The sequence below is a fragment of the Ascaphus truei genome, chromosome 23 (genome assembly GCF_040206685.1).
Source record: "Ascaphus truei isolate aAscTru1 chromosome 23, aAscTru1.hap1, whole genome shotgun sequence".
In the NCBI taxonomy this organism is placed as follows: domain Eukaryota; kingdom Metazoa; phylum Chordata; class Amphibia; order Anura; family Ascaphidae; genus Ascaphus; species Ascaphus truei.
The window spans coordinates 253,332-279,227 of NC_134505.1; the positions used below are offsets into that span (position 1 = coordinate 253,332).

At 54.9% G+C, this 25,896-nt stretch overlaps 1 protein-coding gene across 2 annotated transcripts in view; it reads left to right on the plus strand.

Moving 5' to 3' along the window:
• The window catches only part of GRB7 (growth factor receptor bound protein 7), a 36,780-nt gene extending 19,603 nt beyond the window's left edge, over positions 1–17,177 (plus strand). Inside the window, exons 8-14 of one of the 2 annotated variants that reach the window (XM_075580141.1) lie at positions 5,709–5,807; positions 9,688–9,762; positions 10,363–10,479; positions 11,569–11,629; positions 15,437–15,524; positions 16,017–16,110; positions 16,544–17,177. In XM_075580141.1, coding sequence (XP_075436256.1) covers positions 5,709–5,807; positions 9,688–9,762; positions 10,363–10,479; positions 11,569–11,629; positions 15,437–15,524; positions 16,017–16,110; positions 16,544–16,690 — 681 coding nt within the window. In that variant the 3' untranslated portion in view covers positions 16,691–17,177. The remainder of the gene's footprint in view (positions 1–5,708; positions 5,808–9,687; positions 9,763–10,362; positions 10,480–11,568; positions 11,630–15,436; positions 15,525–16,016; positions 16,111–16,543) is intronic. The other variant, XM_075580142.1, reaches the window with a different exon arrangement.
• The last annotated feature ends 8,719 nt before the right edge of the window (positions 17,178–25,896 follow it).

Consider the following 25,896-nt stretch of genomic DNA (forward strand, 5'->3'; position numbering starts at 1 on the left):
ACGCGGTAACCCGACGCCAGTTCCCACGCGGTAACCCGACGCCAGTTCCCACACGATAACCCGACGCCAGTTCTCACGCGGTAACCCGACGCCAGTTCCCACGCGGTAACCCGACGCCAGTTCCCACGCGGTAACCCGGCGCCAGTTCCCACGCGGTAACCCGGCGCCAGTTCCCACGCGGTAACCCGGCGCCACTTCCCACGCGGTAACCCAGCGCCAGTTCCCGCGCGGTAACCCGACGCCAGTTCCCACGCGGTAACCCGACGCCAGTTCTCACGCGGTAACCCGACGCCAGTTCCACCGCGGTAACCCGACGCCAGTTCCACCGCGGTAACCCGACGCCAGTTCCCACGCGGTAACCCGACGCCAGTTCCCGCGCGGTAACCCGACGCCAGTTCTCACGCGGTAACCCGACGCCAGTTCCCACGCGGTAACCCGACGCCAGTTCTCACGCGGAACCCGACGCCAGTTCCCACGCGGTAACCCGACGCCAGTTCCCACGCGGTAACCCGACGCCAGTTCTCACGCGGTAACCCAGCGCCACTTCCCACGCGGTAACCCGACGCCAGTTCTCACGCGGTAACCCGACGCCAGTTCTCACGCGGTAACCCGACGCCAGTTCCCACGCGGTAACCCGACGCCAGTTCCCACGCGGTAACCCGACGCCAGTTCTCACGCGGTAACCCAGCACCAGTTCCCACGCGGTAACCCGACGCCAGTTCCCACGCGGTAACCCGACGCCAGTTCCCACGCGGTAACCCGACGCCAGTTCCCACGCGGTAACCCGACGCCGGTCCCCACGCGGTAACCCGACGCCGGTTCCCACGCGGTAACCCGACGCCGGTTCCCACGCGGTAACCCGACGCCAGTTCCCACGCGGTAACCCGACGCCACGGTAACCCGACACCAGTTCCCACGCGGTAACCCGACGCCAGTTCCCACGCGGTAACCCGACACCGGTCCCCACGCGGTAACCCGTCGCCAGTTCCCACGCGGTAACCCGACGCCAGTTCCCACGCGGTAACCCGACGCCAGTTCCCACGCGGTAACCCGACGCCAGTTCCCACGCGGTAACCCGACGCCGGTCCCCACGCGGTAACCCGTCGCCAGTTCCCACGCGGTAACCCGTCGCCAGTTCCCACGCGGTAACCCGACACCAGTTCCCACGCGGTAACCCGACGCCAGTTCCCACGCGGTAACCCGACGCCAGTTCCCACGCGGTAACCCGACGCCAGTTCCCACGCGGTAACCCGACGCCAGTTCCCACGCGGTAACCCGACGCCAGTTCCCACGCGGTAACCCGACGCCGGTCCCCACGCGGTAACCCGTCGCCAGTTCCCACGCGGTAACCCGTCGCCAGTTCCCACGCGGTAAGCCGACGCCAGTTCCCACGCGGTAACCCGGCGCCAGTTCCCACGCGGTAACCCGGCGCCAGTTCCCACGCGGTAACCCGACGCCAGTTCCCACGCGGTAACCCGACGCCAGTTCCCACACGATAACCCGACGCCAGTTCTCACGCGGTAACCCGACGCCAGTTCTCACGCGGTAACCCAGCGCCACTTCCCACGCGGTAACCCGACGCCAGTTCTCACGCGGTAACCCGACGCCAGTTCTCACGCGGTAACCCGACGCCAGTTCCCACGCGGTAACCCGACGCCAGTTCCCACGCGGTAACCCGACGCCAGTTCTCACGCGGTAACCCAGCACCAGTTCCCACGCGGTAACCCGACGCCAGTTCCCACGCGGTAACCCGACGCCAGTTCCCACGCGGTAACCCGACGCCAGTTCCCACGCGGTAACCCGACGCCAGTTCCCACGCGGTAACCCGACGCCAGTTCTCACGCGGTAACCCAGCACCAGTTCCCACGCGGTAACCCGACGCCAGTTCCCACGCGGTAACCCGACGCCAGTTCCCACGCGGTAACCCGACGCCAGTTCCCACGCGGTAACCCGACGCCGGTCCCCACGCGGTAACCCGACGCCGGTTCCCACGCGGTAACCCGACGCCGGTTCCCACGCGGTAACCCGACGCCGGTTCCCACGCGGTAACCCGACGCCAGTTCCCACGCGGTAACCCGACGCCACGGTAACCCGACACCAGTTCCCACGCGGTAACCCGACGCCAGTTCCCACGCGGTAACCCGACGCCGGTCCCCACGCGGTAACCCGTCGCCAGTTCCCACGCGGTAACCCGACGCCAGTTCCCACGCGGTAACCCGACGCCAGTTCCCACGCGGTAACCCGACGCCAGTTCCCACGCGGTAACCCGACGCCGGTCCCCACGCGGTAACCCGTCGCCAGTTCCCACGCGGTAACCCGTCGCCAGTTCCCACGCGGTAACCCGACGCCAGTTCCCACGCGGTAACCCGACGCCAGTTCCCACGCGGTAACCCGACGCCAGTTCCCACGCGGTAACCCGACGCCGGTTCCCACGCGGTAACCCGACGCCGGTTCCCACGCGGTAACCCGACGCCGGTCCCCACGCGGTAACCCGTCGCCAGTTCCCACGCGGTAACCCGTCGCCAGTTCCCACGCGGTAAGCCGACGCCAGTTCCCACGCGGTAACCCGGCGCCAGTTCCCACGCGGTAACCCGGCGCCAGTTCCCACGCGGTAACCCGACGCCAGTTCCCACGCGGTAACCCGACGCCAGTTCCCACGCGATAACCCGACGCCAGTTCTCACGCGGTAACCCGACGCCAGTTCTCACGCGGTAACCCAGCGCCACTTCCCACGCGGTAACCCGACGCCAGTTCTCACGCGGTAACCCGACGCCAGTTCTCACGCGGTAACCCGACGCCAGTTCCCACGCGGTAACCCGACGCCAGTTCCCACGCGGTAACCCGACGCCAGTTCTCACGCGGTAACCCAGCACCAGTTCCCACGCGGTAACCCGACGCCAGTTCCCACGCGGTAACCCGACGCCAGTTCCCACGCGGTAACCCGACGCCAGTTCCCACGCGGTAACCCGACGCCGGTTCCCACGCGGTAACCCGACGCCAGTTCCCACGCGGTAACCCGACGCCACGGTAACCCGACACCAGTTCCCACGCGGTAACCCGACGCCAGTTCCCACGCGGTAACCCGACGCCGGTCCCCACGCGGTAACCCGTCGCCAGTTCCCACGCGGTAACCCGACGCCAGTTCCCACGCGGTAACCCGACGCCAGTTCCCACGCGGTAACCCGACGCCAGTTCCCACGCGGTAACCCGACGCCGGTCCCCACGCGGTAACCCGTCGCCAGTTCCCACGCGGTAACCCGTCGCCAGTTCCCACGCGGTAACCCGACACCAGTTCCCACGCGGTAACCCGACGCCAGTTCCCACGCGGTAACCCGGCGCCAGTTCCCACGCGGTAACCCGTCGCCAGTTCCCACGCGGTAACCCGACACCAGTTCCCACGCGGTAACCCGTCGCCAGTTCCCACGCGGTAACCCGACCCCAGTTCCCACGCGGTAACCCGACACCAGTTCCCACGCGGTAACCCGACGCCAGTTCCCACGCGGTAACCCGACGCCAGTTCCCACGCGGTAACCCGACGCCAGTTCCCACGCGGTAACCCGACGCCAGTTCCCACGCGGTAACCCGACGCCAGTTCCCACGCGGTAACCCGACGCCAGTTCCCACGCGGTAACCCGACGCCGGTCCCCACGCGGTAACCCGTCGCCAGTTCCCACGCGGTAACCCGTCGCCAGTTCCCACGCGGTAAGCCGACGCCAGTTCCCACGCGGTAACCCGGCGCCAGTTCCCACGCGGTAACCCGGCGCCAGTTCCCACGCGGTAACCCGACGCCAGTTCCCACGCGGTAACCCGACGCCAGTTCCCACACGATAACCCGACGCCAGTTCTCACGCGGTAACCCGACGCCAGTTCTCACGCGGTAACCCAGCGCCACTTCCCACGCGGTAACCCGACGCCAGTTCTCACGCGGTAACCCGACGCCAGTTCTCACGCGGTAACCCGACGCCAGTTCCCACGCGGTAACCCGACGCCAGTTCCCACGCGGTAACCCGACGCCAGTTCTCACGCGGTAACCCAGCACCAGTTCCCACGCGGTAACCCGACGCCAGTTCCCACGCGGTAACCCGACGCCAGTTCCCACGCGGTAACCCGACGCCGGTCCCCACGCGGTAACCCGACGCCGGTTCCCACGCGGTAACCCGACGCCAGTTCCCACGCGGTAACCCGACGCCAGTTCCCACGCGGTAACCCGACGCCACGGTAACCCGACACCAGTTCCCACGCGGTAACCCGACGCCAGTTCCCACGCGGTAACCCGACGCCGGTCCCCACGCGGTAACCCGTCGCCAGTTCCCACGCGGTAACCCGACGCCAGTTCCCACGCGGTAACCCGACGCCAGTTCCCGCGCGGTAACCCGACGCCAGTTCCCACGCGGTAACCCGGCGCCAGTTCCCACGCGGTAACCCGACGCCAGTTCTCACGCGGTAACCCGACGCCAGTTCCCACGCGGTAACCCGACGCCAGTTCCCACGCGGTAACCCGACGCCAGTTCCACCGCGGTAACCCGACGCCAGTTCCCACGCGGTAACCCGACGCCAGTTCCCACGCGGTAACCCCTCGCCAGTTCCCACGCGGTAACCCGACGCCAGTTCCCACGCGGTAACCCGACGCCAGTTCCCACGCGGTAACCCGACGCCAGTTGCCACGCGGTAACCCGACGCCAGTTCCCACGCGGTAACCCGACGCCAGTTCCCACGCGGTAACCCGACGCCAGGTCCCACGCGGTAACCCGACGCCAGTTCCCACGCGGTAACCCGGCGCCAGTTCCCAAGCGGTAACCCGACGCCAGTTCCCACGCGGTAACCCGACACCAGTTCTCACGCGGTAACCCGACGCCAGTTCTCACGCGGTAACCCGACGCCACTTCCCACGCGGTAACCCAGCGCCAGTTCCCACGCGGTAACCCAGCGCCAGTTCCACCGCGGTAACCCGACGCCAGTTCTCACGCGGTAACCCGACGCCAGTTCCCACGCGGTAACCCGGCGCCAGTTCCCACGCGGTAACCCGACGCCAGTTCCCACGCGGTAACCCGACGCCAGTTCCCACGCGGTAACCCGGCGCCAGTTCCCACGCGGTAACCCGACGCCAGTTCCCACGCGGTAACCCGACGCCGGTCCCCACGCGGTAACCCGACGCCGGTTCCCACGCGGTAACCCGACGCCAGTTCCCACGCGGTAACCCGACACCAGTTCCCACGCGGAACCCGACGCCAGTTCCCACGCGGTAACCCGACGCCAGTTCCCACGCGGTAACCCGACGCCAGGTCCCACGCGGTAACCCGACGCCGGTCCCCACGCGGTAACCCGACGCCAGTTCCCACGCGGTAACCCGACGCCAGTTCCCACGCGGTAACCCGACGCCAGTTCCCACGCGGTAACCCGACGCCGGTTCCCACCGCGGTAACCCGACGCCAGTTCCCACGCGGTAACCCGATGCCAGTTCCCACGCGGTAACCCGACGCCAGTTCCCACGCGGTAACCCGACGCCAGTTCCCACGCGGTAACCCGACGCCAGTTCCCACGCGGTAACCCGACGCCGGTCCCCACGCGGTAACCCGATACCGGCACTTGATGAACCTGCCCCGTGTCTGTCTCTCTCGCTCTTTCTGGTTCTCTTTCTCACCTTTTGCCCCCTTTCTCTCACTCTCTCTCTCTCACCTTCCCTCGTCTCCTCCCTCCTCTCCTCGCAGCCTCACAAGACGCGGGGCAGTAGCAAGGGGTTAAAAGTGTTGTGCAGTGACAGTGAACAGACCCGCACCTGTTGGCTCACCGCCATCCGTCTCTTTAAGGTGAGTTTGCCGGCAAAGTTATCTCTCTCTCGCGCCCCTAAAACGTGCACGCGCGTTTCGCGCAGTTTCGACGCAGCAAAAAACTTGGCAACTGGCATGCAATGCACGTAAGGGGTGGCCAGGGGGCTTCTCCAAAAATGCTGGACACCATGGTGAACCGAGCGACACGCTCGAGACACACACACTCCTCTCTGCTCCATGCTGTTTCCCCTTCTCCTTGGCCCCACCCTCAGGCTCCTGACACCTCCTCCTGATTGGCCACATTAACCAGTAGCAGCCAATCAGGATGGAGGAAGATGCCCAGGACCCTAGAACCATCCCTGCTCCCTCCTTGCTCTGGAAAATCCCTTGGCCCTTCCAAGCTGGTCAGGTCATTATTTCCAGAGGGGTAATACCGGTATACACAGACACGCCCAGAGAGGTAATACCGGTATACACATACACGCCCAGAGAGGTAATACCGGTATACACATACACGCCCAGAGAGGTAATACCGGTATACACATACACACCCAGAGAGGTAATACCGGTATACACAGACACGCCCAGATAGGTAATACCGGTATACACATACACGCCCAGAGAGGTAATACCGGTATACACAGACACGCCCAGAGAGGTAATACCGGTATACACAGACACCCCCAGAGAGGTAATACCGGTATACACATACACACCCAGAGAGGTAATACTGGTATACACATACACGCCCAGAGAGGTAATACCGGTATACACATACACGCCCAGAGAGGTAATACCGGTATACACATGCACGCCCAGAGAGGTAATACCGGTATACACGTACACGCCCAGAGAGGTAATACCGGTATACACATGCACGCCCAGAGAGGTAATACCGGTATACACATACACGCCCAGAGAGGTAATACCGGTATACACATACACGCCCAGAGAGGTAATACCGGCATACACATACACGCCGAGAGAGGTAATACCGGTATACACATACATATCCAGAGAGGTAATACCTGTATACACATACACGCCCAGAGAGGTAATACCGGTATACACATACACGCCCAGAGAGGTAATACCGGTATACACATACACGCCCAGAGAGGTAATACCGGTATACACATACACGCCCAGAGAGGTAATACCGGTATACACGTACACGCCCAGAGAGGTAATACCGGTATACACATACACGCCCAGAGAGGTAATACCGGTATACACGTACACGCCCAGAGAGGTAATACCGGTATACACGTACACGCCCAGAGAGGTAATACCGGTATACACGTACACGCCCAGAGAGGTAATACCGGTATACACGTACACGCCCAGAGAGGTAATACCGGTATACACGTACACGCCCAGAGAGGTAATACCGGTATACACGTACACGCCCAGAGAGGTAATACCGGTATACACGTACACGCCCAGAGAGGTAATACTGGTATACACGTACACGCCCAGAGAGGTAACACCGGTATACACATACACGCCCAGAGAGGTAATACCGGTATACATATACACACCCAGAGAGGTAATACCGGTATACACATACACGCCCAGAGAGGTAATACCGGTATACACGTACACGCCCAGAGAGATAATACCGGTATACACGTACACGCCCAGAGAGGTAATACCGGTATACACGTACACGCCCAGAGAGGTAATACCGGTATACACATACACGCCCAGAGATGTAATACCGGTATACACGTACACGCCCAGAGAGATAATACCGGTATACACATACACGCTCAGAGAGGTAATACCGGTATACACATACACGCCCCCAGAGAGGTAATACCGGTATACACATATACGCCCAGAGAGGTAATACCGGCATACACATACACGCCCAGAGAGGTAATACCGGTATACACATACACGCCCAGAGAGGTAATACCGCTATACACATACACGCCCAGAGAGGAAATACCGGTATACACATACACGCCCAGAGAGGTAATACCGGTATACACATACACGCCCAGAGAGGTAATACCGGTATACACATACACGCCCAGAGAGGTAATACCGGTATACACATACACGCCCAGAGAGGTAATACCGGTATACACATACACGCCCAGAGAGGTAATACCGGTATACACATACACACCCAGAGAGGTAATACCGGTATACACATACACGCCCAGAGAGGTAATACCGGTATACACATACACACCCAGAGAGGTAATACCGGTATACACATACACGCCCAGAGAGGTAATACCGGTATACACATACACGCCCAGAGAGGTAATACCGGTATACACATACACGCCCAGAGCGGTAATACCGGTATACACATACACACCCAGAGAGGTAATACCGGTATACACATACACTCCCAGAGAGGTAATACCGGTATACGCATACACGCCCAGAGAGGTAATACCGGTATACACATACACGCCCAGAGAGGTAATACCGGTATACACATACACGCCCAGAGAGGTAATACCGGTATACACATACACGCCCAGAGAGGTAATACCGGTATACACATACACGCCCAGAGAGGTAATACCGGTATACACATACACCCCCAGAGAGGTAATACCGGTATACACATACACGCCCAGAGAGGTAATACCGATATACACATACACGCCCAGAGCGGTAATACCGGTATACACATACACTCCCAGAGAGGTAATACCGGTATACACATACACGCCCAGAGAGGTAATACCGGTATACACATACACGCCCAGAGAGATAATACCGGTATACACATACACTCCCAGAGAGGTAATACCGGTATACACATACACACCCAGAGAGGCAGTACCGGTATATACATACACACCCAGAGAGATAATACCGGTATACACATACACGCCCAGAGAGGTAATACCGGTATACACATACACGCCCAGAGAGGTAATACCGGTATACACATACACCACCAGAGAGGTAATACCGGTATACACATACACGCCCAGAGAGGTAATACCGGTATACACATACACGCCCAGAGAGGTAATACCGGTATACACATACACTCCCAGAGAGGTAATACCGGTATACACATACACTCCCAGAGAGGTAATACCGGTATACACATACACGCCCAGAGAGGTAATACCGGTATACACATACACGCACAGAGAGGTAATACCGGTATACACATACACCCCCAGAGAGGTAATACCGGTATACACATACACGCCCAGAGAGGTAATACCGATATACACATACACGCCCAGAGAGGTAATACCGGTATACACATACACGCCCAGAGAGGTAATACCGGTATACACATACACGCCCAGAGAGGTAATACCGGTATACACATACACGCCCAGAGAGGTAATACCGGTATACACATACACGCCCAGAGAGGTAATACCGGTATACACATACACGCCCAGAGAGGTAATACCGGTATACACATACACGCCCAGAGAGGTAATACCGGTATACACATACACGCCCAGAGAGGTAATACCGGTATATACATACACGCCCAGAGAGGTAATACCGGTATACACATACACGCCCAGAGAGGTAATACCAGTATACACATACACGCCCAGAGAGGTAATGCCGGTATACACATACACGCCCAGAGAGGTAATACCGGTATACACATACACGCCCAGAGAGGTAATACCGGTATACACATACACGCCCAGAGAGGTAATACCGGTATACAGATACATGTCCAGTATTACCTCTCTTTATTTACTGGACAGAGCAAAATACAGGACAGTCCGGTTTTATACTGGACACCTGGTCGCCGTGTGCACATATTCTGCATAAAAGCTACTGTATAGCGCCACTTGTCCCACACAGGGCGGCTGAATTGCATTTAATGAGCAGTTTGAGCCCGCAATGCCTCGTTTTCTGTTAGAGACTCACCGCGTCTCTCTCTCTCCCTCCCCCCCCCCCCCAGTACGGGGCTCAGCTCTATAAGAATTACCAGCTGTCCAGACGCAGCACGCAGACGTGGATGGGACCCACAAAACAGGTACACACATCCTCGGAGACCACACGAGATCTGCCCAGCCTTTAACCCATGCAACGCCTTCCTGCAACCTCCCCCCCCACCCCCCCCGAAAACACATCCCTGGGAAGGAACTGCAGAGCCCATTACAGGTAGGGTGACCAGATGTCCCGGTTTTGCCGGGACAGTCCCGGTTTTACAGGGCTCTGCCTCGACTTTCTCGGGTTGCTGTCCCAGTTTTGTACCTCCACGGCGAGCGCCAACTGCGCATGCGTGAAGAGCGCTTGCCGACTGCGCATGCACGATCGGCAAGTTGCCGAACGCGCGAGCAGCCGGCAAGCGCGCTCTTTGAGCTCGCTGCTTGCGCAGTCGGTCGAGCACCCGTGGCTCATGTGCGACATTTGTCACGGTTTTGTGCCGGGACAAATATGGTCACCCTAATGACAGGGCCCTGCACTGACCAGGACCTGCAGAGAAGAAGCTCGAGTTTCCGGAAACCCGACGCATTTCACAGCAGTGAAGACATAATGGTTCTCTCAACGTTAAAGACCTACAGTAACCCCACATACTCTCCCCCCTCTCTGGTAGTTGGTTTCTTGTGACCCAAGGTTCTTCTGCTTACAGCGCAGTGCCTCCGACAGTACGCTGGTCCCCATGGATTTTTCGGGGTGCACGGGGCGAGTGATAGAAAACCCTCTGGAAGCCATGTCTGTTGCCCTAGAAGAGGCTCAGTCCTGGAGGGTGAGTAAAAGGCTGACGGCGCGTCCAACTCTTGATTTGACTTCGGGGCGAAAAAAATCACGATGAGGGAATAGGACGCGGGGACGGCTTTTGATTAAACCCAAACTGCGGGTTTTGCAGCCGGGCGCTTCCACTGGCGCAGCTCGCGAGGGGGCCTTGAGGCTGTCCTTGGACTTAGATCAGGGGTGCTCAACTCCAGTCCCCAAGCCCCCTCCCCCCCGACTCCCTACAGGTCATGTTTTCAGGATATCCCAGCTTCAGCAGGTGGCTGAATCAGTCTCTCTGAAAAGCAGGGACTCATTGAGGCACCTGTGCTGATGCAGGGGCCGATTGAGCCACCTGTGCTGAAGCAGGGATATCCTGAAAACCTGATTTGTTGGGGGGGGGAGGGCTTAAGTACTGGAGTCGTGCACCCCCGGTTTAGGTTACTGTATAGCAGCTTTCACACTTCCCAAGGCTCTTCTTCAGGAGCTTCCGTTCCTCCAGGCTCTTCTCCAGGAGCTTCCGTTGCTCCAGGCTCTTCTTCAGGAGCTTCCGTTGCTCCAGGCTCTTCTTCAGGAGCTTCCGTTGCTCCAGGCTCTTCTCCAGGAGCTTCCGTTCCTCCAGGCTCTTCTTCAGGAGCTTCCGTTCCTCCAGGCTCTTCTCCAGGAGCTTCCGTTCCTCCAGGCTCTTCTCCAGGAGCTTCCGTTCCTCCAGGCTCTTCTCCAGGAGCTTCCGTTCCTCCAGGCTCTTCTTCAGGAGGTTCCGTTCCTCCAGGCTCTTCTCCAGGAGGTTCCGTTCCTCCAGGCTCTTCTCCAGGAGCTTCCGTTCCTCCAGGCTCTTCTTCAGGAGGTGCCGTTCCTCCAGGAAGAACCGTTTGGCGTTAGAAGGCTTGTTCACTGCTAATGGTGGTCCGTTCACATGGATGAAACTAGATATTTTTTTTTCTCTGTTTCCATATCAAATAAGGGACCGATACAGCAGACCTGTTATTTTTATTCTTTTAAGAGACTTTTTGTGCGTCTGTATCCAGGCGGACTTCATAACGTGTATTGCATTGGTTATTGTGTTGAATGTCGACTGATGTCCTCGTGTGTCGTGTTCCTTCAGAAGAAGACAAGTCATCGTTACAGCTTGCCGACCCCTTGCCACACCACCCTGAGCAGTGCAGGTAAGGTCTCCCTGTGTGTCTGAGCAGGGTTACCCTCACCTGTAACAGTCTGTACCTGTGTGTCTGAGCAGGGTTACCCTCACCTGTAACTGTACCTGTGTGTCTCAGCAGGGTTACCCTCACCTGTAACAGTCTGTACCTGTGTGTCTGAGCAGGGTTACCCTCACCTGTAACTGTACCTGTGTGTCTGAGCAGGGTTACCCTCACCTGTAACAGTCTGTACCTGTAATGTCTGAGCAGGGTTACCCTCACCTGTAACAGTCTGTACCTGTAATGTCTGATCAGGGTTACCCTCACCTGTAACTGTCTGTACCTGTGTGTCTGAGCAGGGTTACCCTCACCTGTAACTGTACCTGTGTGTCTGAGCAGGGTTACCCTCACCTGTAACAGTCTGTACCTGTAATGTCTGAGCAGGGTTACCCTCACCTGTAACAGTCTGTACCTGTAATGTCTGAGCAGGGTTACCCTCACCTGTAACTGTACCTGTGTGTCTCAGCAGGGTTACCCTCACCTGTAACAGTCTGTACCTGTAATGTCTGAGCAGGGTTACCCTCACCTGTAACAGTCTGTACCTGTAATGTCTGAGCAGGGGTACCCTCACCTGTAACTGTACCTGTGTGTCTGAGCAGGGTTACCCTCACCTGTAACAGTCTGTACCTGTGTATCTGAGCAGGGTTACCCTCACCTGTAACAGCCTGTACCTGTGTGTCTGAGCAGGGTTACCCTCACCTGTAACAGTCTGTACCTGTGTGTCTGAGCAGGGTTACCCTCACCTGTAACTGTACCTGTGTGTCTGAGCAGGGTTACCCTCACCTGTTACAGTCTGTACCTGTGTGTCTGAGCAGGGTTACCCTCACCTGTAACAGTCTGTACCTGTGTGTCTGAGCAGGGTTACCCTCACCTGTTACAGTCTGTACCTGTAATGTCTGAGCAGGGTTACCCTCACCTGTAACAGTCTGTACCTGTAATGTCTGAGCAGGGGTACCCTCACCTGTAACTGTACCTGTGTGTCTGAGCAGGGTTACCCTCACCTGTAACTGTACCTGTGTGTCTGAGCAGGGGTACCCTCACCTGTAACTGTACCTGTGTGTCTGAGCAGGGTTACCCTCACCTGTTACAGTCTGTACCTGTGTGTCTGAGCAGGGTTACCCTCACCTGTAACAGTCTGTACCTGTGTGTCTGAGCAGGGTTACCCTCACCTGTAACAGTCTGTATCTGTAATGTCTGAGCAGGGTTACCCTCACCTGTAACAGTCTGTACCTGTAATGTCTCAGCAGGGTTACCCTCACCTGTAACAGTCTGTACCTGTAATGTCTGAGCAGGGACCCTCACCTGTAACAGTCTGTACCTGTGTGTCTGAGCAGGGTTACCCTCACCTGTAACTGTACCTGTAATGTCTGAGCAGGGTTACCCTCACCTGTAACAGTCTGTACCTGTGTCTGAGCAGGGTTACCCTCACCTGTAACTGTCTGTACCTGTGTGTCTGAGCAGGGTTACCCTCACCTGTAACAGTCTGTATCTGTAATGTCTCAGCAGGGTTACCCTCACCTGTAACAGTCTGTACCTGTGTGTCTGAGCAGGGTTACCCTCACCTGTAACAGTCTGTACCTGTGTGTCTGAGCAGGGTTACCCTCACCTGTTACAGTCTGTACCTGTGTGTCTGAGCAGGGTTACCCTCACCTGTAACAGTCTGTACCTGTATGTCTGAGCAGGGTTACCCTCACCTGTAACAGTCTGTACCTGTGTGTCTGAGCAGGGTTACCCTCACCTGTAACAGTCTGTACCTGTGTGTCTGAGCAGGGTTACCCTCACCTGTTACAGTCTGTACCTGTGTGTCTGAGCAGGGTTACCCTCACCTGTTACAGTCTGTACCTGTGTGTCTGAGCAGGGTTACCCTCACCTGTAACAGTCTGTACCTGTGTGTCTGAGCAGGGTTACCCTCACCTGTAACTGTCTGTACCTGTGTGTCTGAGCAGGGTTACCCTCACCTGTAACAGTCTGTACCTGTGTGTCTGAGCAGGGTTACCCTCACCTGTAACAGTCTGTACCTGTAATGTCTGAGCAGGGTTACCCTCACCTGTAACTGTCTGTACCTGTGTGTCTGAGCAGGGTTACCCTCACCTGTAACTGTCTGTACCTGTGTGTCTGAGCAGGGTTACCCTCACCTGTAACTGTCTGTACCTGTGTGTCTGAGCAGGGTTACCCTCACCTGTAACAGTCTGTACCTGTGTGTCTGAGCAGGGTTACCCTCACCTGTAACAGTCTGTACCTGTGTGTCTGAGCAGGGTTACCCTCACCTGTAACAGTCTGTACCTGTGTGTCTGAGCAGGGACCCTCACCTGTAACAGTCTGTACCTGTAATGTCTGAGCAGGGTTACCCTCACCTGTAACTGTCTGTACCTGTGTGTCTGAGCAGGGTTACCCTCACCTGTAACAGTCTGTACCTGTAATGTCTGAGCAGGGTTACCCTCACCTGTAACAGTCTGTACCTGTGTGTCTGAGCAGGGTTACCCTCACCTGTTACAGTCTGTACCTGTGTGTCTGAGCAGGGTTACCCTCACCTGTAACTGTCTGTACCTGTGTGTCTGAGCAGGGTTACCCTCACCTGTAACAGCCTGTACCTGTGTGTCTGAGCAGGGTTACCCTCACCTGTAACAGTCTGTACCTGTAATGTCTGAGCAGGGTTACCCTCACCTGTAACTGTCTGTACCTGTGTGTCTGAGCAGGGTTACCCTCACCTGTAACAGTCTGTACCTGTAATGTCTCAGCAGGGTTACCCTCACCTGTAACAGTCTGTACCTGTGTGTCTGAGCAGGGTTACCCTCACCTGTAACAGTCTGTACCTGTAATGTCTGAGCAGGGTTACCCTCACCTGTAACAGTCTGTACCTGTGTGTCTGAGCAGGGTTACCCTCACCTGTTACAGTCTGTACCTGTGTGTCTGAGCAGGGTTACCCTCACCTGTAACTGTCTGTACCTGTGTGTCTGAGCAGGGTTACCCTCACCTGTAACAGCCTGTACCTGTGTGTCTGAGCAGGGTTACCCTCACCTGTAACAGTCTGTACCTGTAATGTCTGAGCAGGGTTACCCTCACCTGTAACAGTCTGTACCTGTGTATCTGAGCAGGGTTACCCTCACCTGTAACAGTCTGTACCTGTGTGTCTGAGCAGGGTTACCCTCACCTGTAACTGTACCTGTGTCTGAGCAGGGTTACCCTCACCTGTAACAGCCTGTACCTGTGTGTCTGAGCAGGGTTACCCTCACCTGTAACAGCCTGTACCTGTGTGTCTGAGCAGGGTTACCCTCACCTGTAACAGTCTGTACCTGTGTGTCTGAGCAGGGTTACCCTCACCTGTAACAGTCTGTACCTGTGTGTCTGAGCAGGGTTACCCTCACCTGTAACAGTCTGTACCTGTAGTGTCTGAGCAGGGTTACCCTCACCTGTAACAGTCTGTACCTGTGTGTCTGAGCAGGGTTACCCTCACCTGTAACAGTCTGTACCTGTAGTGTCTGAGCAGGGTTACCCTCACCTGTAACAGTCTGTACCTGTGTGTCTGAGCAGGGTTACCCTCACCTGTAACTGTACCTGTGTGTCTCAGCAGGGTTACCCTCACCTGTAACTGTACCTGTGTGTCTCAGCAGGGTTACCCTCACCTGTAACTGTACCTGTGTGTCTGAGCAGGGTTACCCTCACCTGTAACAGTCTGTACCTGTAGTGTCTGAGCAGGGTTACCCTCACCTGTAACAGTCTGTACCTGTAGTGTCTGAGCAGGGACGGTTCCACTCTTTCCCCCATCTCTGTCCTCAGGTATTCACAGGACACAGGCGTGGTATCACGGGCGGCTGTCACGGGACGAGACCCAGCGCCTTATTGTGCAGCAAGGCATGGTGGACGGGTACGTGGGGCCGTGGCCGACAAATGCTACCCTAACTTTGCCAGTATATGGGTATTTCCTTATTTATACAGCGCGTCACAGCAACAACACAAACGGACGTCATATTACAACACAACGAGAATACACACTTCGTGCGTAAAACACACAAGCGGATCGGCACGCTTCGGAGCTACGGGAGGGGTCCTGTTTGGTATGAGAACGGGGCGGGAGCTGGGGGGGCAGACTAAGGGGAATAGTGCCAGCTTAAGACCCCTCCCCCTCCAGCAGGTAAGGTTTGAAGGAGATCCCTGCTTCAGCACAGGTGGCGCAGTCAAAGCTGGGATATCCTTACAACTTGACCTGTTGGTGGGGGGGGGTGAGGTATCTTGAGGACGGGAGGTGAGACTCCCTTGGTGTAGGTTGCCCTTGGGGGAATAGGGGTAAGTTTGGGTCTCCCGTTCTCTAACCTGGACGCTGTCCCACCCCCCCCCCCCCCCGTCCCTCTTCCCGCAGAGTCTTCCTGCTGCGCGAGAGCACGAGAAACCCGAAAGGCTTCGTCTTGTCCCTGTGCCACCTGCAGAAGATCAAGCACTACCTCATCCTCCCGGTATGCGTCAGGCCTCCCCGGTGCCACGCCGTAACGCTAAATAACCCCCCCCCCCCCGCGGGGAAAGTGTGGATAGGTCTCCTGGATTAAACACCGACTTGTGTGATAAGAACGTATGATGTATCCCAGGGGGGCTCAACTGTTGGGAGGGTCTTGAGGACAGGAGTGGGGAACCCCTGAACGGTCACCCCTTTGCCCCTTCTTATCTCTACCTTATGGCTTCAGGGTTACTTTCCCTGTACACGACCTCCGTTCCCCTCCCATTAGTATTTCCGAACCATCCCTCCATGCCTCTGCCAATGGAGTCCAAGGCCTCCCTTGCTCTGGAAAGCTTGGGCTTGCCCCGCGTATATCCATGTGTATATTGTGTTTGTAACAATGCCAATGATGTCACTCATGTTGTTTTCTGGGGCGGGGGGCCCTCGGATTTCAGTGCGAGGAAGAAGGCAGACCCTACTTCTCCATGGATGACGGGCAGACCAAGTTCATGGACCTCATCCAGCTGGTCGAGTTCCACCAGATCAACAGGGGTATCCTACCGTGCAACCTCAAGCACTACTGCACCTGCGTGGCGTTGTGATGGTGTCGCGTCTGCCACTACCGGGCACGGCTTGGCCGTTGTAGGAAATGACTTGGCTGCCATGTTTGGGATGGCTCTTCCACCGTGTTGACCAATTTGCCTGCCATGTTTGGGATGGCTCTTCCACCAAGTTGACCATTTGCCTGCCACGTTTGGGATGGCCCAACTTCAGTGATGGGGTTGGTTAAGCAATGGCGGCTTTGCGGGCGGAGTGGTGCCCCTTTCCATCGGACAGAGGTTTCAGGAAAACACTCAACTCAACAAGCTACAGTTTCTCATTCCTCTGCGATGGATCAAATGCCGGTCAATGAGAAGGTCAAGTGACATTGGGTGGCTTGGTTCCACTGGAAGACGAAGTCTCACTTCCCTGACGCCCACTGGAAGATGGAAGTTGAGGCGCCATCGTTGCCGACAGCGCTGTATTGTAAATATCTGAGGCCAGTACACTGTCAAACGTTTTATATGATAAATCATAACTATATATATATATATATTTTTTTTTGTCATCCATTTTCTCTTATTTTTGTACCAAAGACTCTAATCCTCGATCTGCTGTATGAAGAGAAAATGTTATTTATATATCTACCCTAAAATGTCACATTAATAAAAAAAAACACAAAAAGTATGCTCACTTCACAAATCCGCGTGTATATTTGTATATATATATATATATATATGTATAAACACACATATCTATGTATAAATCTGCAGAAAGCTACAGTACAAAATACAGTGCGTTTCCCCGTCACGAGCAGCCATAAAAACGGCGGCTGTGCTTCATTATAACCAGATTCACGGCCAACATCAATACTCTAAGACAGTGTTTTTCAACAGGGGTTCCCCGGGCGCCCCTAAAGGGATCCCTGTAATTTTAAGGTCATTTGACAATTGTACTAAATACAGAAGAATTTACACTGCATCTGATCTCAGACGCGCTATTAGAGAGGGTCGGGGTTCCTTACAATGCATCTGATCTCAGACGCGCTATTAGAGAGGGTCGGGGTTCCTTACAATGCATCTGATCTCAGACGCGCTATTAGAGAGGGTTGGGGTTCCTTACAATGCATCTGATCTCAGACGCGCTATTAGAGAGGGTCGGGGTTCCTTACAATGCATCTGATCTCAGACGCGCTATTAGAGAGGGTCGGGGTTCCTTACAATGCATCTGATCTCAGACGCGCTATTAGAGAGGGTCGGGGTTCCTTACAATGCGTCTGATCTCAGACTCGCTATTAGAGAGGGTTGGGGTTCCTTACAATGCATCTGATCTCAGACGCGCTATTAGAGAGGGTTGGGGTTCCTTACAATGCATCTGATCTCAGACGCGCTATCAGAGAGGGTTGGGGTCCCTTACAATGCATCTGATCTCAGACGCGCTATTAGAGAGGGTTGGGGATCCTTACAATGCATCTGATCTCAGACGCGCTATTAGAGAGGGTCGGGGTTCCTTACAATGCATCTGATCTCAGACGCGCTATTAGAGAGGGTCGGGGTTCCTTACAATGCGTCTGATCTCAGACGCGCTATTAGAGAGGGTCGGGGTTCCTTACAATGCGTCTGATCTCAGACGCGCTATTAGAGAGGGTCGGGGTGCCTTACAATGCATCTGATCTCAGACGCGCTATTAGAGAGGGCTGGGGTTCCTTACAATGCGTCTGATCTCAGACGCGCTATTAGAGAGGGTTGGGGTTCCTTACAATGCGTCTGATCTCAGACGCGCTATTAGAGAGGGTCGGGGTTCCTTACAATGCATCTGATCTCGGACGCGCTATTAGAGAGGGTCGGGGTTCCTTACAATGCATCTGATCTCAGATGCGCTATTAGAGAGGGTTGGGGTTCCTTACAATGCATCTGATCTCAGACGCGCTATTAGAGAGGGTTGGGGTTCCTTACAATGCATCTGATCTCAGACGCGCTATTAGAGAGGGTTGGGGTTCCTTACAATACATCTGATCTCAGACGCGCTATTAGAGAGGGTTGGGGTTCCTTACAATGCCTCTGATCTCAGACGCGCTATTAGAGAGGGTCGGGGTTCCTTACAATGCGTCTGATCTCAGACGCGCTATTACAGAGGGTCGGGGTTCCTTACAATGTATCTGATCTCAGACGCGCTATTAGAGAGGGTTGGGGTTCCTTACACTGCATCTGATCTCAGACGCGCTATTAGAGAGGGTCGGGGTTCCTTACAATGCATCTGATCTCGGACGCGCTATTAGAGAGGGTCGGGGTTCCTTACAATGCCTCTGATCTCAGACGCGCTATTAGAGAGGGTTGGGGTTCCTTACAATGCATCTGATCTCAGACGCTCTATTAGAGAGGGTCGGGGGTTCCTTACAATGCATCTGATCTCAGACGCGCTATTAGAGAGGGTCGGGGTTCCTTGCAATGCATCTGATCTCAGACGCGCTATTAGAGAGGGTCGGGGTTCCTTACAATGCCTCTGATCTCAGACGCGCTATTAGAGAGGGTTGGGGTTCCTTACAATGCATCTGATCTCAGACACGCTATTAGAGAGGGTTGGGGTTCCTTACAATACATCTGATCTCAGACGCGCTATTAGAGAGGGTCGGGGTTCCTTACAATGCGTCTGATCTCAGACGCGCTATTAGAGAGGGTTGGGGTTCCTTACAATACATCTGATCTCAGACGCGCTATTAGCAAGGGTTGGGGTTCCTTACAATGCATCTGATCTCAGACGCGCTATTAGAGAGGGTTGGGGTTCCTTACAATACATCTGATCTCAGACGCGCTATTAGAGAGGGTTGGGGTTCCTTACAATGCGTCTGATCTCAGACGCGCTATTAGAGAGGGTCGGGGTTCCTTACAATGCATCTGATCTCAGGCGCGCTATTAGAGAGGGTTGGGGTTCCTTACAATGCATCTGATCTCAGACGCGCTATTAGAGAGGATTGGGGTTCCTTACAATGCATCTGATCTCAGACGCGCTATTAGAGAGGGTTGGGGTTCCTTACAATGTATCAGATCTCAGACGCGCTATTAGAGAGGGTTGGGGTTCCTTACAATGCGTCTGATCTCAGACGCGCTATTAGAGAAGGTTGGGGTTCCTTACAATGCGTCTGATCTCAGACGCGCTATTAGAGAGGGTTGGGGTTCCTTACAATGCGTCTGATCTCAGACGCGCTATTAGAGAGGGTCGGGGTTCCTTACAATGTATCAGATCTCAGACGCGCTATTAGAGAGGGTCGGGGTTCCTTACAATGCGTCTGATCTCAGACGCGCTATTAGAGAGGGTCGGGGTTCCTTACAATGCGTCTGATCTCAGACTCGCTATTAGAGAGGGTCGGGGTTCCTTACAATGCATCTGATCTCAGGCGCGCTATTAGAGAGGGTCGGGGTTCCTTACAATGCATCTGATCTCAGGCGCGCTATTAGAGAGGGTTGGGGTTCCTTACAATGCATCTGATCTTAGACGCGCTATTAGAGAGGGTTGGGGTTCCTTACAATGCATCTGATCTCAGACGCGCTATTAGAGAGGGTCGGGGTTCTTTACAATGCATCTGATCTCAGACGCGCTATTAGAGAGGGTTGGGGTTCCTTACACTGCATCTGATCTCAGACGCGCTATTAGAGAGGGTTGGGGTTCCTTACAATGCATCTGATCTCAGACGCACTATTAGAGAGGGTCGGGGCTCCTTACAATGCATCTGATCTCAGACGCGCTATTAGAGAGGGTCGGGGTTCCTTACAATGTATTTCATCTCAGACGCGCTATTAGAGAGGGTTGGGGTTCCTTACAATGTATCTGATCTCAGACGCGCTATTAGAGAGGGTCGGGGTTCCTTACAATGCCTCTGATCTCAGACGCGCTATTAGAGAGGGTCGGGGTTCCTTACAATGCGTCTGATCTCAGACGCGCTATTAGTGAGGGTCGGGGTTCCTTACAATGCCTCTGATCTCAGACGCGCTATTAGAGAGGGTCGGGGTTCCTTACAATGCGTCTGATCTCAGACGCGCTATTAGAGAGGGTCGGGGTTCCTTACAATGCCTCTGATCTCAGACGCGCTATTAGAGAGGGTCGGGGTTCCTTACAATGCGTCTGATCTCAGACGCGCTATTAGTGAGGGTCGGGGTTCCTTACAATGCATCTGATCTCAGACGCGCTATTAGAGAGGGTTGGGGTTCCTTACAATGCATCTGATCTCAGACGCGCTATTAGAGAGGGTCGGGGTTCCTTACAATGCGTCAGATCTCAGACGCGCTATTAGAGAGGGTCGGGGCTCCTTACAATGCATCAGATCTCAGGCGCGCTATTAGAGAGGGTCGGGGTTCCTTACAATGTGTCTGATCTCAGACGCGCTATTAGAGAGGGTCGGGGTTCCTTACAATGCGTCAGATCTCAGACGCGCTATTAGAGAGGGTCGGGGCTCCTTACAATGCATCAGATCTCAGGCGCGCTATTAGAGAGGGATGAGGTTCCTTACAATGCGTCTGATCTCAGACGCGCTATTAGAGAGGGTCGGGGTTCCTTACAATGCATCTGATCTCAGACGTGCTATTAGAGAGGGTCGGGGTTCCTTACAATGCATCTGATCTCAGACGCGCTATTAGAGAGGGTCGGGGTTCCTTACAATGCATCTGATCTCAGACGCGCTATTAGAGAGGGTTGGGGTTCCTTACAATGCATCTGATCTCAGGCAAACGTCCCGCGCCCCCTCCCACCCCCCCTTACCTCCAGTGAAGAGTCAAACGACGCTGCGGGGTCATGTGACGCCACGTCTCCGTGGTAACGGGCGCCACACTTTTCACCATTGTGTCCAGTATCTTTGAAGAAGCCCCCTGACAACCCTATTAAAGAAGTGCAGAGCCAGCAACCTACTCACAGACAGCCTTGGCAATCTTTTGGGTTTCCTCAGTGAGAGGCTGCTTCTCCGGGCTGCGCAGTGTGGAGGTGGGACAGGTTTGAACCACACACATTACATACTTTATGGTGGGCTAAAAAAAAAGAAAATAAGTGACAATTGTAATTGTGGTTGAAACCTATCACAGCTTCACACTACACAGCCAGCATAACCACCCTCACACTAATAAGATCCACAAGGTATAAAGAGCTGTCTCTGAGTAGGTTTCCTGGCTCTGCACTTCCTTTACCCCAGGCTGTGCCGAGAGGCTGCGGAATGTGGATGAACAAGTAAAGAGTGACACACGTGGGGCAGTAATTTGCTTGTCATTTCCCAGAATCCCTAGCTGCAGGTGGCATGCTTATCACCCTCCCCCCCCCACCACCATGTGACATTTAATGCCCTTTGAAACTGGGAGGCTCCGTGGCCATGCGTGCGGCGTTGCTGCCACCCTGTGGTGATGTTGAGAACAGCAGGCGGTGCAGTGCTGCAGAACTCAGCCAGGTAAACACAATTATTTAAGGTGCGTTTCATGATGATACCTATAGCTATAGGTTCCCAAAGTTACTTGAGGCGTAAGCTGCAGTGAAACAAATGCAAGCTACACAGTAAACCCTGTGCTGATGAAGCGTGGGGGTCTTTAGAGGACCGCAAGGCTATTTGCAACCTTTCGGGAACCAGTATGGCATCTGCAGTGCATCTCGTTCTGGTAGTGTGTTATATCGTTCCAGAGGAGGTAATCCAAGACCGTTGGGCTCTTGTGTACCTTCAAGGGTTACATATGACCGGTTATATCCGAATTTAATATGAAAATCACAAATCTTTAATAACATGGACACACTCTCTCTCTCTGTCATACTCTCTCACACTCTCTCTCTCTGTCATACTCTCTTCTCACACTCTCTCTCTCGCCATGTGCAGCCATCGCCACCATGCGTAACCTGGCCCAGCGAGCGGCCGCTGGAGACGGCAGCCGGCGACGCGCTCCACCGCACCCTGGAGATCATCGAGCTGGACGTGCGCAGCGACCGCTGCACCCGAGAGTGCGTTGACAGCCTTTCCTCCCGACCGGGCGCGTGGGCGTTCCCGGTGTGGGGCGGGTGTGCCGGGCAGCAGGTTGGCAATAGCCAAAACCAATATGGTAGCAATGGCGTAGGCGGCTGCTTTCAGGAACAAAGCTTTCACCGGAGCTCGGGGCAGCGGGAGATGCTCGCGGAGAACTCTACCGGCGACTCGTGCCTACTTGGGCGGATCAGTTATGAATCGCCTATGGTTTACCAGATTCTCGCACGCTTCGTAGTGCCGATAGAGTTAAAAGTGCTTAGGGTCGGCGGAAGGGAACTCAAGAAATAATGGCAGAGCGCAAATGAGGTCCAAGGCATTACACTGGGGGGGAGGGAGGGGGTCTCGCTGTCTTTAATCGGCCTTCAGCGTCTACCGATCGGCGTCTTGGTTGTGCCAATTTTGTCATTTCGCTGGTAGGGTTCGCAGCAGAAATTGGGTTACTATCGGGTAACATCGCCCCCTTAGGTCGTACACACGGCCAGCTATCTGATGGGCTCATTGCAACGACAAAAGGGGTGTGGAAAGAGGGTGAAGTGACCAAGGAAGGGTTGGAGGAACCCAACGGCTGGTGGGAAGGCCACACAGCCCGTTATCCGCGTTAAATCGAAACCTTCACCTCACCCCGAGCTCGTCTTTTCCTTGGCCGGTAATAATGCGGGCGTGGGGCTTATTGGGACCCCTAGAGGACATGCAAGGGGTCTTCGACGACAACTTCTTCGGGGGTGGTGAGGATGATCAAAGAGGTTCTCCCTGACATGGAGAAGAGTCGGAGCGGGCACATTGTGGCGAGGAGTAGCGTGATGGGGCTACAAGGTCTGAACACGCCGAATGCACAAAGTTCCCATCCCCCCCCCCCCCCATCATCTCCCGTCTTTTGCTACCCGAAGTGGAGTTAATTATGGAATATTTAGGTTTTAAATCTAATCTAACCCACTAAAACACCTATACTGGACCTGTTTAGGTTATACGGAGTACGGTGCTGATCCTGAGAGTATCGCCTCTTCCCTCTTTCCCCTCTCCCCCAGCATAACACATGTCTTTCTCTCGCCAAGGCATCGTGTTCAATGATATCTACGCGGCCTCCAATTTCGCCGTTGAAGGATTCTGCGCGAGTTTGGTGTTCCAGGCTGGACTGGAGTTGAGCCCCCCCCACCCCCCACCCTGTTCTAGATAGCCCAGACATGTCTGGCACCCCTATAACACAACAAGAAACGCTCTGAGCAGGAGAAACGTCACCCGGTGTAATTCTCAGCTTATCTAAACAATCGGTTGTTGATCAAGACCGATCCAGTAGGAGACACTCCCAAGGGAACCTCGTTATTTACCGGCTGATTCATCCGCCCCCAACAATAGACAAGCAATTACTTATAGAAGCTCAACCCACGAGACACATTCTTCATAAGTGAGATTTACCCAATGGGATAATAATAAATAATAATAAAAAAAAGAGATGATGATGTCATCAGGTGGACAAAATCCTTCAAAACCCAAGACATATTACATAGTTACATAGTTACATAGTTACATATAGTTACATAGTAGATGAGGTTGAAAAAAGACGTACGTCCATCAAGTTCAATCTATGCTAAATTTAGACAACAGATACTTTATCCTATATCTGTACTTACTTGTTGATCCAGAGGAAGGCAAACAAAAAACCCCATTAAGGGGAAAAATTAATTCCTTCCTGACTCCAAGAATTGGCAATCGGATTAATCCCTGGATCAACCTCCTTCCCATGTATACTTATTTGGTATATCCCTGTATACCTTTCCCATCTAAAAAGATGTCCAACCTTTTTTTGAACAAATCTCCTGTATCTGCCATCACAGTCTCCATGGTTAATGAATCCCACACTGTAACTGCCCTTACTGTAAAGAACCCTTTCCTTTGTTGCTGGTGAAATTTCCTTTAAATATTCTTTAGTAGCACCCGCTGGGTGTCATCACCACGGAGACGCCCCCCTCCCCCCCCCCATTCCGTCACCGGACGAACCAGGTCTACACGGGAAGGTGGTGATGGAACGTCTTCTAGAAGTTGGTCTTCCACCATGACGGCCTCATGCAGGCCAGCCTGTGTGGCCATCAAACTCCGGCGCTGCAAGGCGCGCCAGCTGCAGCAGAGAGCGCCAGAACGTCGGATTTTGTTTTCTTCTGTAGTCGACCTTGGTTTCCGACCCATCTTCTACGTGGGACCCGGTAAACTCCCATTAGTCGTGATGGTTAAAAAACAACAACAACAACAACAACCCCCGGTACCAATGAAAAGCTAAGAAAAGAGAAGTACACAAGCCTGGTCCAGGTCACGCCTCCACCCTTCCCCAGGCGCAAACCTCCTCTAGTCTTAAAGACGCTTGTTCGTCAAGTTTCAAAACCCCCCCGTGGCACGTAACCCTGGCAACCGTTTCACTCGGCTACAAAATGGGATTAATCAGGACTCACGAAACACCTCGTGAGGGCCTTATCGTAATAAACGCGCGGCCTTCGGGCAGTAACGGCGTCAGTCTTTGCGTGGTAGTCATTTTGGGAGGGGGGGGGGAAGGGGGGAGGGGGAGGGGGGGGTGGCATCTTCCCATGCAGCTTGTGTCAAGATGTCTGTCCCCAGGAGAAAGTCGCCGAGGCGCAGCCTGTGACGGGGTCACTCGGCCGTGAGTTTCACTTCCCCCTTCCAAGCCCCCGAAATATCTCTCCGCGGGACCCCGAGGGAGCGAGCCCTGTGATCTCGGTCACCCGGAGACCCCTCCAGCGACATTAACCTCTTCCCTGCCGGAGACTCCTCCAGCGACATTCTCCTGCCAAGTTAACCTCTTCACTGCCGGAGACTCCTCCAGCGACATTCTCCCGCCAAGTTAACCTCTTCACTGCCGGAGACCCCTCCAGCGACATTCTCCTGCCAAGTTAACCTCTTCGCTGCCGGAGACTCCTCCAGCGATATTCTTCTTCCCAAGTTAACCTCTTCACTGCCGGAGACCCCTCCAGAGACGCTACAGCGATATTCTCCTTCCCAAGTTAACCTCTTCACTGCCGGAGACTCCTACAGAGACGCTGCAGCGATATTCTCCTTCCAAGTTAAACTCTTCACTGCCGGAGACTCCTCCAGCGACGCTACAGCGATATTCTCCTTCCAAGTTAACCTCTTCACTGCCGGAGACTCCTCCAGAGACGCTACAGCAACATTCTCCTGCCAAGTTAACCTCTTCACTGCCGGAGACTCCTCCAGCGATATTCTCCTTCCAAGTTAACCTCTTCACTGCCGGAGACTCCTCCAGCGACGCTACAGCGA